Here is an 18,308-nt window from a genome sequence, read left to right on the forward strand (position 1 = left end):
TATATATATATATATATATATATATATATATATATATGTATACATACATACAGACACATATAAGTAACAAAGATACCTATACATCCTTGTTATTTACTTACATTCTGCTCACCTAATTTTGAAATGTGTGGACTACACCGAACTTCCTCAATTTACCAAATTCAACTGAATCTTAATTATATTATATATATGTGTGTGTGTGTGTGTGTGTATAAGTAAAGAAAATGGAGAAATCCACAGACAGACATCAATTTATTAATACAAATCCAATATCAAACAACATCAACTTCCTATAACCTGTAATTGTTTCCATGTTCAATTAATTCAAATATCAAATAATCAAATTAAATTAAATTAAAAATGTAATTTGAATACAGTGAATTGAAAATTTCGTCAGGGTGAGAAACTGACAGAAAACAAGGCATCACATCTCAATGGATTGAGTGATCATTGTCAGACTCAGCATCAAATTCAAATGTGTGCACACGTGTATATTAATGCTCTTAAAAAACCCCAAAAAACTGTTACTTGCATATATGCAATTTTGTTTCATAATTATTTTTATTGAATTCGTGTGTGCGTTAATATATTTGAAAAACAAAAGAACCTTTAGAATGGATAAACAATACCTTTGATACAGTTAACAGTAAGCAAAACTATTTATCCTTAAATTTTCATTATTACTCGTGAGAATATGAATGCTAGTATAGCTTATTAATTACTTAAGAATTTTTCTAAGTCATTTAGTCATAACTGCTAGTTTTAATAAATTAATTACTAATTTTTAATTTATATTGGCGTTAGGAAGGGCATCCAGCCGTAGAAACTCTGCCAAATCAGATTGGAGCCTGGTGTAGCCATCTGGTTTCACCAGTCCTCAGTCAAATCGTCCAACCCAAGCTAGCATGGAAAGCGGACATTAAACGATGATGATGATGATGATTATTTAAACTATAAAACATAGTTATTGTTTACCATGTACCACATGACTATGATGTATCCAATGTGCCTACCATGATATAGTAGCTGCATTCTACTGGCTCCCATGCCAGTGGCACATAAAAAAGCACAATCCAAATATGGCTGATGCCAGGTCTGCCTGACTGGCTCCTGTGCTGGTGGCACGTAAAAAGCACTATCCGAATGTGGCCGATACCGGTACCCCCTGACTGGCCTCTGTGCTGGTGGCACATGAAAAGCACAATCAGAATGTGATCGATGCCAGGCCCGCCTGACTGGCTCCCATGCCGGTGGCACGTAAAACGCACCTACTATACTCTTGGAGTGATTAGCATTAGGAAGGGCATCCAGTTGTAGAAACACTGCCAGATCAGATTGGAGCCTGGTGCAGCTGCTGGCTCTCCAGACCTCAGTCAAACCCTCCAACCCATGCCAACATGGAAAACGGATGTTGAACGATGATGATGATGATGATGATGAATATATCATTTTTATTATAATCATGAGAAGATACAAAGAATGATATTTGAGGAATATGTTAATATTTACAAAATTATATCTACCAATTCATTAATATTTATAATATTTCACTTTAATGTAACCATTTGAATCAGTGAGAAGCTAACATCTTTTTAGTATTTCACTGATACACTGGAAAAAACAGAGGAACTTGGATGCTAGCATCCCTCTAAGAAGTATTTATATCCTCGCAATAATTAATTTATACATATCATCACCATCATTTAACATCCGTTTTTCCATGCTGGCATGGGTTGGACGGTTTGACAGGGGACTAGCATGAGGCCTTTTTGGAGCTGGATTTTCTACGGAGTGCATGTCCTTGTTTACCCCCAACCTCAGTTTCTAGACATGAGTGGTCCTGAGACCAAGGCCTCTACCACAATTTTTAAGAAATGTAATGGAAAACTAGTTCAGGAAGGCAGGGATACTATTCCTTGAGATCCCTTTCAGAGCCTCCTCCTCCCACCTATTGTTACTTTTCTATGAAGTCTGTGTAAACATGAGCAGCAGAAGAGTTTGTAGTTTAGAGATAGCTAGAGTGAGAAGGTGCACCAGAGTTGGTAGAAATTAATGAAGTTTGTGTTGCAATTGTTAGAAGCTAAGTTCTGTGATGCAACACAAATAGGAGCACAAGGAGTTAGTGTGGAGTATGTCAGCAAAACCTATGCTAAATGGAGTACAGGCAAAATAATGAGAAACAAGAGAGTGAATGCGAAAGATATTAAAAAAAGGGTATACAGATAGAAGTGGGGTAGAGAGAGAGAGAGAGAGAGAGAGAGAGAGAGAATGATGTGTGTGTGTGTGTCTGTGTCTAAAACTATTTGTCACAGTGCCACCAACTGTAGCAGCCAAAGAATAATAATAACAGTAATTGTGAAAGTGATAAAATAGCAAAAATCAAAATAAAGGAAGTGAGTTGCAGAGGATAAAAGAATAAATAAACAAAATAATAGAAAGCACAATCTCTTCTAACATAGAACCAACATTGAGATTAGTTCTGGCAGTTGTCAGTGGCAAGCAGAGAGAGCAGAAACTTGTATAAAAGTTATGATTTAAAAGGATATTTCTCTTTGTTATTTGCCACCATTTATTTACATTTTTTTGTCAAAGACACTTGTTATTGTTTTGTTTTTAATGTTTTTATATAATAATTTTTACTCTGTATATGTTGTGTATGTGTGCATATGTGTATGTTTTCTTGCAATATGCACTTCTTTCATATATGAATACATCTGAACAGAAGTAGGATATTAAAAAAAAAAGAAGAAAGAAAAACAACAAAAGAACACATATCGAAAGTGAAAGTAGGAGAGAAAGTGAAAGTAGGAGAGAGAGAGAGAAAGAAACATAACAAAATAAAAACTACAACTACTAACAAAAATAAAGTCTTTTCACAGCTTTAGTATATGTTTGAAGGTGCTGATTTCTTCCTGATTTGTCACGAAGGTGGTCGGGAAATTCTGTGTGAAATATGGTAGAAAATATGGTAGCATAGAAGCAGGGGGGAGGAAGGGGAAGTGCAGAAGAGCAAGAGAAAAATGTAAGGAGAGAAGGATTAGAAAGAAGAAGACAAGGCAAATGGATGGAGAGTGATAATCATAAAGCAGAATCAGCTATAATTGCTCATATTTCCCCTTTACTGCTTGTTGTCATGAGACTTTCATTTCTGCCGCCAACATAACTGACAGCACCATCATCATCATCATCGTCGTCGTCATCTGCACTATCATTGTCAGCACCAACACTAGACCATTGCTACCACCACCACCACTGCCACTGCTGCCACCACCACCACCACCACCACCACTGCCAACACAGCCACCTCTAACAAAGCGAGGTATAACAACAATGAAGGTTAACTGAAAAATATCTAACAAAAATTCTGAGACTGGCTGAATAATAGATGGAGGAGGTGATGAAAAGGAGGAGGTGGTGGGTGGGGTAAAGAGAGTGACTGAATGAGATTCACACACACACACACACACACAAACATTTACATGCATATATCTAAATATATATGCACACATCTTTCTACACACATACACATGTGAAAGTGCATGTTATAAATATATGATAAATTAGAAAAAAAAAAAGAGTGGGGGTGGGGGACAGCCTCAGCTCCCCCCCCTACCCTTACATAAAACAAGTAAAAAGCTAAACTATGATTATATATACATGTGTGTGTGTGGGTGCTCATATGCATAGATATATGTATATAGACACAGTCCAACACGATCACACACACATACCTATGAGAGAGAGAGAGAGAGAGAGAGAGAGAGAAGGAGAGAGAAAAATAAGAGGAAAACCACAAATATTACATATGAAACAAGAGAAGTCGAGTCACAACGTAATAACTGGTGACCACAATAAGAATTTAACCGATTCTTCTTTGCTCTTAAGATAAAAGAGAAGAAAGACTATAACAGAGTTAGAAGATTGCATTACGAATAACAATGACAACAAGAGCAACAACAATAACAACAATAACAGCAATGGCATTCAATAAAAATACCAATAACAACCAAATTTCTCTCAAATCATGAATGAAAAGAAACAATTTGGCATCTGTATTCTTTCCTAACAACAACAACAAAATAATGATGATGATGATGATAATGATAATGATGATGATGATGATGATATGCAAGAAGTTTAAATTGTCTGGGAATTTGTAGGTAAACCCAGGAATCTTCAGCACAGTGTCTAAGATATGAAAACATATTGATTGTCCTTTTGATTTCTTTGGTCTAATCCAAGATTGCTTAACAACTGCCAATACTGTTAGCGTCGGAAACTTTCTGTCCGTACAGAACCGCATACCCCTCACCACCCACCACCAATAGCTGGTTCACCTGGTCTGCCCTACCTGAACAGATTTACTCATGTTAACATTATTGATTTGTGTTAAAAGTTCTGCTGCAACTGCTACAACTTGTGTTACCAACTTCGACTACTTCACAACGGTGTCTTTCTCTTAGAACATAACACTAGTCAAAAGGAGTATACAAATCTTGACATTTGGTTATATTAGTGGAATATGGAATACATTTATTGTCATGGAACTGTTACAATCAGTTCTGAACGAGCAGACCTATTGCCTGACCCATAACACTTAAAAGACAAACCTAAACAAGCAAGAACTGAAAAGGTTTCTGCTGAACTCAAGTGCCTAACAACGGTTCTATGATTTTTATTGGGGGACATCAAGTTCAGGGTTTGATATATTTATTCTCCAATTTAAAGAATGCAAACTGTTTCTTTTGAAGGTGATTTTAAAAGTTCAATGAGTAAATCAACTGATTACATTAAAGCTTATTAACAAACATATCTTATTGCTGGTCAGTTTTGATTAAGCTGACCTAAGGTCAAAAATGTTTAGGATTATATTATACAATGTATCCTTCTTTTAAGAAGGTGAGTATAATTTCAGGGAGGTTTAGCTGCTATTTCTGACAGGTCACATAAAGCCTAATATATTTAAGACTTATGGCATACAGATCTGATTGGAAACCGTGGAGCAAATCCCAACTGTAACATTCTAGATTAAACACCTCTTCAATAAAATAATTTGTAATGTTTAGACCTGTTGCAACAACAGACTTCATATTGTATATTTCTTATAAGACTATTTACCTCAAGTGCCATCCATGTTTTACACAGATTTCTTGTTTGTAGCATGACAGGATTCCTGGTTAATTAATAGATCTGACTATTCCATACATAAACAAATTTATATATTAGAAAAGAAAAGGTAGACTGACCCTCACCTCTTCCTTACAGATATGCTGAGTTTTAGTTAGATTGTGTCTATTACAGGCTCCATGTTCCTTTGGCAGGTTGCATGTACAAGACTTTTCTAGGAACCAGCTTTGCAGCTGGTCACATTGCAAGAGAAAAAGTCAAACATGTTGCATTCTCCTTACCATCACCACCAATACTAATAGTTCTTAATTTAGGCATAAAGCCAGCAACTTTGAGGGGAGGGGGAGATTAGTTGGTTAAATTGTTCATTTAAGACTGTATTAGAAATCATTATTATGGTAAATGTGGTTGAGTGCCAAATAATTTGAACTAAATGTAAAAGGAATTCACTAAATTTGAATGGCATTTTCGCTGAAGTTCTACCAATTTGCCATTCACTGACAATATTTCTTACAATTTTTTTCTTCCTTTTTGAAAATCCTTGATTTAAAGATGAAATAAGAATTTTTGTCCAAGTTGCTCAGCTTATTAGTGTGGTGCCTTAGGTGATCACCTGATACACCTTTAACCTAGCATCAGGCTTATATGTATGTATGTATGTATGTATGTATGTGTGTGTGCATGTATGTATATATCGCCTGACTGGCTTCCCCCGTGCAGGTGGCACATAAAAAGCACCACCCGAACATGGCCGATACCACCTGACTGGCTCCCGTGCTGGTGACACGTAAAAAGTGCCCACTAGACTCTCGGAGTGGTTGGTGTTAGGAAGGGCATCCAGCTGTAGAAACACTGCCAAATCAGATTGGAGCTTGGTGTGGCCTCCTGGCTTGCCAGTCCCCAATCAAACCCATGCCAGCATGGAAAATGGATGTTAAACAATGATGATGATGATGATGATGAATGAGGCTGATATTTGGTTTTGAGTATTTACACTTAAGTATCGTAGAAATGCCTCATTGACCAAAAATTGTACTGTTCAAAATCCATATTTGTACATATGAAATTTTCTCAGGACTAGCAGCATATCACGACGGACAGAAAGATGGTTTGCCTTACAGCTGACAGAAAGATGACAGGTCAATCGCATCTTAGGATATGAAGTGTCAACAAACTGGTGCAGCAGACAAATAAAAGAGACATTTATTTTCAGTGATTTATTTCCCAAACTAACACTAGGGAAATATGTTTGTAAGCCATAAAACAGGTGTTTATCTTTTTATTTATTTTCTTTTTTTACATGAAACTCCGCTCAACTGTGAAAAGAAAAAGGAAAGCTTTTTTGTGGTTTGTAAACTGTAGTGGTTAAAGTACTTGCCTGCTAATTCATGGAATGTGAAGTCACATCATCATCATCATCATCATCATTGTTGTTTAACGTCCGCTTTCCATGCTGGCATAGGTTGGACAGTTTGACTGAGGACTGGTGAGCCAGAAGGCTGCACCAGGCTCTAATCTGATCTGGCAATGTTTCTACGGCTGGATGCCCTTCCTAACACCAACCACTCCGAGAGTGTAGTGGGTGCTTTTATGTGCCACCGGCACGAGGGCCAGTCAGGCAGTTCTAGCAACGACTACGCTCAAAGGTGTTTTTACGTGCTACCTGCATGGGAGCCAGTCCAGTAGCAGGTTTATCATCGTCGTTTAACATCCATTTTCCATGCTGGCATGGGTTGGACAGTTTGACCAGAGCTGGCAAGGCCAGGGGCCACACCACGTTCCATTGTCTGCTTTGGAATGGTTTCTACAGCTGGATGCTCTTCCTGAATGCCAACCACTTTCCAGAGTGAGAGAGAGAGAGCTTTGTTTGCCAACAGAGGTAAAAGCTCTCTGAACTTTCTCCCTCCTCTTGTTATAAACATTGATATCAACCAAGGAAGGAAGACAGGCACAGAGAACTTCAGCGGAAACTGAACCCAAGAAGATAACAATACAGAACTAAATATCATACACCTTTCTGACCATTCCACTACTCTATTGTCTTGATTAGTAATTGGTGCTATGCTGGAAATATTAAAGCAGAAAGTCTTAGTTGATATGCAAACAACAGGAGATCCCTGATAATGGTTTTGTCCCTGAAGTTGAGAAGCACAAAGTAGACGCCAACAGGATTTGAAATCATGACCATTGTTATTTAACATCCATTTTCTATGCTGGCACAGGTTGGATGGTAATCTGAACAAATAGAGATCTGATGATATAAATGCCACATACCTCAACTGTTTGCTCGTCTAAAGTAGCACCAATGTCCATCTGCTGCAACTGGTCAGTCTTTATTCTGTTGTGTCTTCGATTAACAAGTAATGGGTGCGTATGGAAATGTTCAGCAGCATCAAACTTTTTCACTGTGAAGAAATGCAGACAAAACTTTATAAAAACGAATATTCAGAAATAAAATTATCACTTTACAAGAAAAAAAAAAAATCATATAGACTTCCATATAGTATCCATCTATTAATCCATTCACAAGGATGTCATTGACCCAAAAGTACAAACAGCCTGGGTGCTGGAGTCACCACTGAGATATATATATATATATATATATATATATATATATATATACTTGGGGATGGTCATATTGTCAGTTTAGTCAATATGATGAGGTCACAGAAGTGTGACGAAAGAACTCTGGCCGAAATAGGATTAATGTAATGTAATGTAATATAAAGCTGAAGCAAATTAACACCAAATATACAGTGCGTGTGTTTTTATTGGCTAAACTGGCAATATGACCATCCCCAAGTACAACAACATCTGTTTCAACACACGATTTCACATCACAAATCTTGCAAAACAAATATATATATATATATATATATATATATATGTGTGTGTATATATATCATCATCATTTAATGTCCGTTTTCTATACTGGCATGATGTAGGGCTAGGATACAGAACAGTTGACAAGTATTTTGTTGGTTCGTTGTGCTGGGTACAAATCCCAGAAAAAAAGCAAAACCTATGCACCAAAGAAGAAACAATTGAAAGAAAGACCACAATAGCAACCACTGCAGAAATATTAATGGTTGTATCAGTTGTAGCTACAACAAGAAATGCAGTAGTGATAATGGTTTCAAATTTTGGCACAAGGCCAGCAATTTTGGGAAAGGGAGTGGGTAAGTGGATTACACTGACCCCAGTACTCCTTAACTGGCACTTATTTTATCGACCCTGAAAATATGAAAGGCAAAGTTGACCTCAGTGAATTTGAACTCAGAATGTAAAGAGAGATGAAATGTTGCCAAGCATTTTGTCTGACGCGCTAATGAGTCTGCCAGCTCACTGCCTTAGATGTAGCAGTAGTAATAACAGGAGGAGCAGCAATAGCTGCGCATTTATCTGTCAATATATATATGAGTGTGTGTGTGTGTGTGTGTGTGTGCATGTGAAAAAGCATCCTATAACAACCATTTTTCCATGAACCAGAAAATAATATTCTTATCATGAGGATAAGACTTCCAATTAAAATAAATCTTATGCTTGACATCTGGTTTCTTCACAGAACAAGAAATAAAGATTTTTAAGAGATGACGACTGTTGGAAACAGAGAAGAAGAAACCGAAGAGGGGAGAAGTTTGGAAGGAGAAAGGAATAATAGGAAGAAAAACAACAACAACAACAACGAGATGAATAAGAAGAAAAGGAGGAGGAGGAGTTTCAAGTTTTTCTTGCAATCGAATGATTAAGAGAAACTGTGCTAAACAAGCTGTGCTTAAGTTAAATGAAGATGGTGGCGAGGAGACGTCTGAGAGTTAAACATACTTTGCAAATTGAGATCAAGAAACAGATGTATTTCAAATTGACAGTCAGCAGCTTAAGTTGCTCCCAAAGAAAATCTCCCAAGCTTGCCTTAATGCTTCTACTTTCTGCTATGGTTGCACATGTCGCACACAGCTGCCATTTGATATCAATGTCAACGGTATTGATTTATTTCCACTAGGCACAAAGTGAATGTTTCCAAGAGAGAAGTGAAGGGGGAACACCGACTGGAATCAACTCCTGTATATTACTAGTGCTACTAAACATGGAAGCACAATGACTGTATGGTTGAGATACTGGACTACAGATTGTCCCCTCTATTGCTCAGGAGTTTAAAACATTACAAAAGCCACCACTTTGCAATTTAATGCTTGCTTTAGTTTGACTAAAAGAACAATTGAAATTTGTAAAAAAAGGCTTCAATTCCTTTCTCACAGGTAGTTAACGAGCACTTACTTAATACCCTGTACACTGCAAGCCTGAAAGTGCAGGTTGTGGTAGACCAGTTGAAGTCATCATTGATGAGAAAGTATGATTTTGTGTCAATTAGGACTATGAAGGACAAAAGAAAAGGTGTGTCCTCTGGCAAGGAATTATTTAAAAGGCTCTGAGTTGAACATGATTGGGGATGACTGGGAGCGCTTCTGGTCAAAAGGTCACATAAATTTTTGCCTTTCTTTTTAAAGACTCTTACACTTCTCATTTCTTCAAAGAGAACCAGACCAAAATGTTAAAATTCAATTCTCTCCACACCATACAATCTTATTCTTATTTCTTTATTGCCCACAAGGGGCTAAACATAGAGGGGACAAACAAGGACAGACAAAGGAGTTAAGTCGATTACATCGACCCCAGTGTTTAACTGGTACTTAATTTATCGACCCTGAAAGGAATGAAAGGCAAAGTCGACTTCGGTGGAATTTGAACTCAGAATGTAGCGACAGATGAAATATCGCTAAATATTTCGCTGGGTGTGCTAACGATTCTGCCAGCTCGCCCACCATACAATCTTATTCTATGAATCTTATTTTGGCTAGATTTGAGATGAATTTCTATAAGAAGCTCTATAATCTTCCGAATTAAGAAACTTGAGCTCACTGCATCATCAATAACAATACTGCTTTTAATGAAGATCTGCAGAAAGTCACAGATGTTATGCAGTCTCATGTGATCTGACCCATTCTTCAAAGATGTTATGTCTCTGTAAGAAATCAATAAAATTTAAATTGAGAATCTTTACATGTCTGCGAAAGCTATATTTCTACGTATGCTTAAACATGAGGCTGCAGTGGCAATGGGGTTAAGGTAAAAAAAACTTCTGACTTAAGAGAGAGACCTTACCATAGCTACAATGTCACGCCTCTGGGAAAAAACCACACAATTCTAATTCTCTTTGCCTTATGTTGCTGAACTGATAAATTGGGTTTCAATCTTGCTTAACAGTTGACTGGTTAATGTCTGTAAGGACGTCCAACTGTGAAAATTAATGCTCCAACAACCTCCCCCACTCAATTTAGTTTAGCATAATTATATGGACAGGGTTAAAAAAACGGAATTCTCATATCTTCATGAAAGCTTGCAGACTACCAGTATTCCTCTTAGGTTTTCATAGAATTGAGCAAATAAGAAACAGATCTGCCAAAGGAGAGCTTGTAACTTTTTGGAAATGACCTACAGCAAATTTTGGTTAGCTGGGTTGTTGAAATAAGTGTATTGGCCACAGAGATATCCATGCCATTGACCGGATTTGAACCCTTTATCCATTTCATACCTGACTGATTTAGCTATCTCAATTATCACTCAGCTACTTTGCAAAAATTCATCTAAAAAAATAGAGAAATGTAATCAACTACGAAGAAACGTAATTATCTCTAGCAATGCAATTATCTTTACAGAAAAACACCTCATTGCAGATATACAGAAATGTAATTATACAGACATATTTCAACAATAAATATATTATCATTATTGATGTTGTTGCTGTTGTTGTTATGCTGTCTCAACGGGAGATGCAGAGGATTGTAGTTTCTGCCCTTCATATTGCTTTCAGTCTCTAACACCAAGTGTCGCAACCCGAATCAGTAACAGCTCAACCAGACTGTAACATTCTCTCTCTAACTTCTTTGATGTTTTCTTGAATGGGTAAAGGGGCCTCTCTGTACTTTGCAATTTTAAAGGCTGCCGCGAGGAGGAAGTATCTTCAAGTTAGTATGAGAGGAGGAAACTTGATGGCAGGTTTTAATGAAGCCATACAATTCTTGAGTGAAATGAACAGACGAAGTATAGCAAACGTGTTCTCTGGGGGGTGGGGGTGGGGGGTGGAGAGTGCGTGTAATGGCAACGGTGGTGGAAATAGTGCAAACTAACCAATACCTTAAAAAAAAAAAAAAACCCAACAAAAAAGCTAATGAAAATATTGATGATATTGATCAAACTATTAAAAAGGCAGGATTTTTTTCTCTAATTATTAAATATCTAATTGTAGAAAATCAGAGAGCATCTCACCATCAGCTTCTGTGTCAACGAAGATTGTGTGATTGTTCTTAATTTCATCGGCTGTGTCTAAAAGATGGAGCTCAGCAGTCAACCGTTTGATTTTCTGGAAATTAAAAAGAAAAAAAAAATTGAAAAAAAAAGAAAAGAAAAGAAAAAGCGAAAAACGAACATGAAAGCGAATTAGAGGGATGCAGCTAATGTGTAGCCAAAGGAAGTATTGAATAGAATTCAATAATTCCAAATGATGTACTAATGGCAACAATTATCAATTACAAAGCAAAATATTGATTTTGTTTGGCCTGGCACAAGGTCGATTTTTGTAAAGGAAAAGGCATAGTTGATTTAATTAACTACCAGTTTATTACTGGTGGTTAATTTATCAATTCCGAAGAGATGAAAGGCAAAGTGGATTCAAGCAAGAATAGAACTCGGAACAGAAAGAGATGAAACTAACTACCATAATAGATTTATTATCACGCTCTAGCATTGTTGCCAATTTGCTGGCCTTTACAACGTTAAAATAGTGACATTTTTTATGGTGTAAAGGGTAAACTTCTACAAAGAAGGGACAGCTGATTTTTTATCAACCTGTAATATATTAGCTTATTCTATTAATTCATGGAAAACTGAAAAGGAGAGTTTAACACTGAGTTGCCAGGTTAGATTCTGTAAAGTCTCCAGTCAAACAACCAGGTCTTGTTCTGATCATTTTCTCTTAACCCTTTGGCATTCAGATTACTCTGTCAAATATAATGCTTATCCATTCCCATTGTTTTGAATTTATCTTGCATTACCTCATAGCTTTGAGATTTCAATGTTGTGACTGTTTATTTTTAGAATGACATTGTAAGGTGTGTGAGAGACTTGAACCTAGTCAGTTTGAGCATAAAACGAGTAGAATAACCAGGCCAGATATGGTGGGTTTAACTGATAAGGGGTTAACCCTTTCGTTACTGTATTTCTGTTGAGATGCTCTGTATTTCTTGCAATTCTTTAAATACAACAAAGAATTTAGTAAAATAACTTAGTTATCATTCAGCTGGTGTTAGGAACATAAATTGTGACTAAGATTTGGTGGAAGGTTTTAATTCAAAACTTATGAAAACAAGTCATTTGTACTCAGAACCAGAACTGGTTTCAGCCGGGTTGGTAACAAAAGGGTTAACATACCAGAAACGAGAAGTGAGAGTAGACCCATGTCTAATCATTTGCGAAGGATTGATCTTGACTCTAAGTCACCATTCACAACCCAAAGGATTATATTAAATGCTTTTCTTGTAGTTTGCCTCCAGTTGAAGTGGCATGAAGATTTGAAGAGATGCCTCATCATGTTTGTGTCTTATGGGAAACTCATTTTCTCAATGCTTCCATGCTACATGGAAGTCAAAGAGAAAATATGTTTCACGTTACAGAATCTCAGCTTAACAGGAAATTTTTATGACTGCAATGTTTGTGCAATAAGAGGAAGACCTACACAAACATACACAAATATACATATATATTGTATTGTGTGACATAAAAATTTAGAAATGAACAAATATAGACATTAAATACACATTTCATTTACATTTGTCTTTGAAGGTAAACAAAACTATTCAGTTCGAAAACCCCTCTTCATCAATTACAAGTTATTGATCAAATATTCTTCCGAGTTCCACCGTGATGACAGTATAGCTTTATGGATTTTCTAAAACTTTTCACCTCCAAGAGAAGACTGCTGCGATTAGCATCTCTCTCTCTCTTTCTCACTTCTCTAATGATGAGTCATTTTTAATGACAAAAGCATAATTGGTATGGGGCGTATTAAAAGTTCATATTGATTTTTAATATATAAATGTCTAGATATATATTTTTGTGCCACTAGATTACACTAATTATGGTCTTGTCTTGTGCACTGAGCTCTCTCTTAACTAATGTATGGAGATATGCACTACGGTATAATTTTTGTGTGATGTTAAGTTTTAGCTCTCAAATGAATTTCACATGATAAGGCACCTTGCCATGTGTGACAATAAACAAAATTGTTTCGTTCGACACTTGATCACTTACACATTATCAACTGAGCATTCTCAATTCTATGGTGATGACCAAGGAGTGATGTGCAATTTCTCAAAGTTTCCACACGAGGACTGCTGAGGCTGGTTGTTATCCTTCCACTTGTAGCTTCCTCTGTGAGTACTGATGCCACATAAAAATGCACCCAACACACTCTGTAAAGTGATTAGTATTATGAAGGGCATCCCCACCATAAAAACTACGACTGGAACCCGATGCAGCCCTCCAGCTTGCTAGTTCTAGCTAAACCATCCAAATATGTCAGCATGGAAAGCGGATGTTAAACGACGACGATGACGATGATGATACATAGATATAATAATAATATAAATTCATGATTGAATTAAATCAAATTAATTAAATATCAACATACTCTTCAGTGCAGGAAGGAAACAAACCATAATACGAGGAACTTAAGAAAGAAATATAGCAGAAAAATTGGATCTGGGAGATTCATATTGGTATCTGTGTGAGAAAGAGATGGGAGTCATGTTGGATATCAATATATATATATATATATATTTATTGAAGAATAATAAAGTTGTGCTCTACCAAATGCTTTAAGTAATCCTTCAGTTTAATGTGAAAATTGTTTACATTACAACATGAAAACGAACATTAACACACACACACACATGCATATATCTATCAGCATTATCACGACCAAGCAGTGATTGGGCATAAGTGAAGTTTAGGTTAGTTAAAATATGTTTGTGACATGTTTCAACTTCTAAAGGCAAATTCACTGCAGTTACCGTAGAGAAAAAAATTCTACACCTTTTACCATAAAAGAGAATTTTTTTATCTCCATGGTTACTGCAGTGAATTTGCCATTAGAAGTTGAAATATGTCACAAACATATTTTAACTAACCTAAACTTCAAATTCATACACAGACACATACATACATATCATCATCATCATCACCATTGTTTAACTTCTGCTTTCCATGCAGGCATGGGTTGGAAGGTTTGACTGAGGACTGGCAAGGTTTCTACAGGTGGATGCCCTTCTTAAAGCCAACCACCCCGAGAGTGTAGTGGGTGCTTTTTATGTGTCATTGGCACACGAGCCAATCAATCATGTTCGGATAGTGTTTTTTATGTGCCACCAGCACAGGAACCAATCAATCACATTTGGATAGTGTTTTTTACGTGCCACCGTCACAGGAGCCAGTCAGGGGGTACTGGCATCAACCATTTCAGATGGTGCATTTTACGTGCTACTGGCATGGGAGCCAGTCAGACACCTCTACCGCCCTCATCTTTCTAATTATAGCTCTTCTTTGATACCACTTCCTTTTCTTATTAGCCAGAACCATTTCATTTGTTATCTTTCCCTCTTCATCCATAAACACTCTTCCCTCCACCCACTCTCATATTGTCACCAATTGAGTCACTTAACTATCTCTTCTCTGCCATTGCCATACATCTCTCACTCTCTTCATGCACTACGTGTACCTCTCTCTCTCTCCCCAGTACCCCTGCAACATACTCAACCACATCCCCTCTCCCTTTCATCCTTCTCCTGTCTACTTTACCATAATTACTATTCTGTTGCATTCTTCCACTTTGCTCTGCACTGTGTCATTTCCTCCTCCCACTATTTCCTGAACACAGGCATCACTAGTTTTCTTCCACCCACATCCATCCTTTAATGCTACCCATTCTTTAGACTTACTACCTACTCCTTTCTCTTCACTCATTCCCCAGAAACTTTTGTAACCGTCACCCACCCACAGTCTTGGGTCCTGTCCCATTTACTTCTATCAACTTCCTAAATTGAGGGTCCAACCAGATCTTTGTGGTTTTCGTCACTGTTTACAATTTTGTTCCAATTATTTTCAAATTTGGATTAAGTTTTGTATATTAATTATGAAAATGAAATTCATTTTTCCTATAAATCCAGAATTAAAAAGTTATTAGCCTTTAAAATTTGCAAAGTTTGGATATTTTAGCCAATCAGAAGCAAGTATTTTACATATCACCGTGGCGAAAATTTCGATTTCCATAGTAACCAAAGCAAAGAAGCACCACATGTTGCATAGCTGATTACGAAGAACTGTTTCCATAGTAACCAAAGATGCTGCACATGCGCAGAAGGAGGAGGAGATACAAGAAAGATAATTTATTTTATAAAATCCTAGTTTAATGTTTTGACATACCGATGCCCCACCCGCCCTGATGATGGAAGAGGCAGCAAACATGCTGTTTTCTGATTGGCTGAAAATTCTGAAAATTATCAAACTGTAACATTTTTGCAAAATTTTTCTAGAATAAATGAATAACAAATTTGGATTCAGCGTCAAGACTTACATCTATATAATACATTAACATTTTTTTTTTACAAATAATTGTAAACAGTGATGGAAGCCACAAAGATCCATCCAACCAGAGACCCAATCACCACCATTTTATTTCTTTCCATCTCCATCTGAGCCCTTGCATCTTCTCTTCTAAAATTTGAGTAGTCATGTAGCTCCTCTGAAACAACAAACATGTTTTCCTCTGGTACCGTCTCTCATATATTCACCAGTGATATCTTGGTTTACATTGTTTACATTTGACAGATATTTGTCCTCATCTTGTCTGTTGTTAGCACAACGTTTCGGCTGATATACCCTCCAGCCTTCATCAGGTGTCTTGGGGAAATTTCGAACCCAGGTTCTCATTCCTAAGGTATTCTTCCAATGTTATTATTATTATTATTATTATTCAGGTCACTGCCTGGAATCGAACTCGGAACCTTGGCGTTAGTAGCTGGCACACTTAACCACTACACCATATGCCTGGTTCGAAATTTCCCCAGGGCACCTGATGAAGGCTGGAGAGCATATCAGCTGAAACGTTGCGTTAACAAAAAACAAGATGGGAACAAATATCCGTCAATTGTAAATAATGTAAATAATTCCTCATCTCTCAGATATAGAACTGTATAATATCTTGGTGTAATAATTCCCCGACCCCCTTGGGGTTTTTAGTTTTACTGCATGGTGACCCCACGAGTGCTGAAGTTACATAAAAGTCACCTAGTACACACTATAAAATGGTTGGCATGAGGAAAGGAATCCAGCACACAGATACACGATGGGCTTGTTTGAGTTCCCATTTGCCAAATCTACTCACAAGACTTAGATGAGCCCATGGCTGTAGTAAAAGATACTTGCTGAAGGCCACACAGTGGGACTGAACCCAAGACCACGGGGGCGCAAAGCAAGTGTTTTAACCACACAGCCACGCCTGCACCTATATATATATCATTTAATGTACACAGTATAAACATATGCACTACAAATAGTTTCATGCATCGGAGACACGAGTCTAGGCAGGTTTTTATAATGCACCATGTATCCCCAAACAACCCTCAGGCTGGGAAACACAAGGCATGTTATAAAAACCTACCTAGACTCATGTCTCCACTGCATGAAACTATTAGTAGCTCATATCTTTATATTGTGTACATTAAATAATATTTATCTCTCACTGGATGGAATACATTTATTGTTGATCTTACCTGAATGGAACAGTAAACTATACACACACAAAGAATGTGCCACATGCAAGAAGCCAAGACAAGCTTTCATAATAGACTCAGGCAAAAGACACCGTTACCGAAGTCATTGCTTAGGACCAACACATGTAAAGTACAACTTATTTGATATAAGACATGAAACCATTCTTACAAATACACAGACATGCATGTATAAATAAACATACGTATAACTGCCATAGAAAGGTATCTTAGAGAGAAACGGAACAGAATATTTTCAAGTCTAAGACTAATTCTCAAAGAACTTTTAGAGGAAACAGACTGTAAGAGACTATCACATGAAACTCAAAAGCCATTCTGATACATTAGAATCTTTACCATGCTCAATGGAACTGCTTACTGAGAAGGGATAAGAACAAATGGAATTACGGCTTGTAAACTCAACTGTCATTAAAAGCAAAAACAAACAAACAGAGCAAACCCATATCATTTCTTCTTGAACATTCCACATCAATACATTCTGTGTCATTCAAAGACTTTGAATTTTTCCCTATTATTGTCATTAGCCGTGTCTTTTTTTTCTCTTCCTTTTTTGTTTATTTTCCGTCTTATTTTACCGTTGTTTGTTGTTATATAGGTTTTTCTTTCCTCTCCTCTTAACATTTTTCTGCCAATTACTAACCCATGTTGAGTAAGATACCATTATTGATGAATTATAGGTATGAATATGTGTAGGGAGGAGCAAGAGGAAGACAGAGAGAAGGAAAAAAAAAAAAAACCGAGTTAGGGAGCTGAAGGACAAAAGAAAACAGCATAAAAAGAAGAAAATTGCCCATGTATTTTTCTATCCTACTTCATTAGTCTCTGTTTAAACCAGACAAGCTTTTTCTATTGATATTAATTCTGTGCTTTCAAATTAACATCTATTCCGCTGTTTTTAGAAGCTCCTGATTCCATTGGTTAATGCTCATAAAAAAAGACAAAACACCCACTGGTGAGTTGTCACTTCTTATATACAACATACACACATATATATATACATACATATATGTATATACATATATATATGTATATATATATATATATATATATATATATATATATATATATATGAATATATATATATACACATACATATATATATATGAATATATATATACATACATATATATGAATATATATATATACATACATATATATGAATATGTATATATACATACATATATACATATATATATATATACATACATATATACATATATATATATATACATACATATATACATATATATATATATATATATATATATATATATATAT

At 36.4% G+C, this 18,308-nt stretch overlaps 1 protein-coding gene across 3 annotated transcripts in view; it reads right to left on the bottom strand.

Moving 5' to 3' along the window:
* LOC106880120 (probable U3 small nucleolar RNA-associated protein 11) overlaps window positions 1-18,308 on the bottom strand; it is a 136,579-nt gene that overhangs the window by 42,255 nt on the left and 76,016 nt on the right. For all 3 annotated transcript variants that reach the window (XM_052970284.1, XM_014929943.2, XM_052970283.1), the window contains exons 6-7: window positions 11,455-11,548; window positions 7,402-7,532 (exon numbers count right to left, since the gene is read on the bottom strand). In XM_052970284.1, the coding sequence (XP_052826244.1) occupies window positions 7,402-7,532; window positions 11,455-11,548 (225 nt within the window). The remainder of the gene's footprint in view (window positions 1-7,401; window positions 7,533-11,454; window positions 11,549-18,308) is intronic.

The sequence above is a fragment of the Octopus bimaculoides genome, chromosome 8, assembly GCF_001194135.2.
Source record: "Octopus bimaculoides isolate UCB-OBI-ISO-001 chromosome 8, ASM119413v2, whole genome shotgun sequence".
NCBI lineage: Eukaryota > Metazoa > Mollusca > Cephalopoda > Octopoda > Octopodidae > Octopus > Octopus bimaculoides.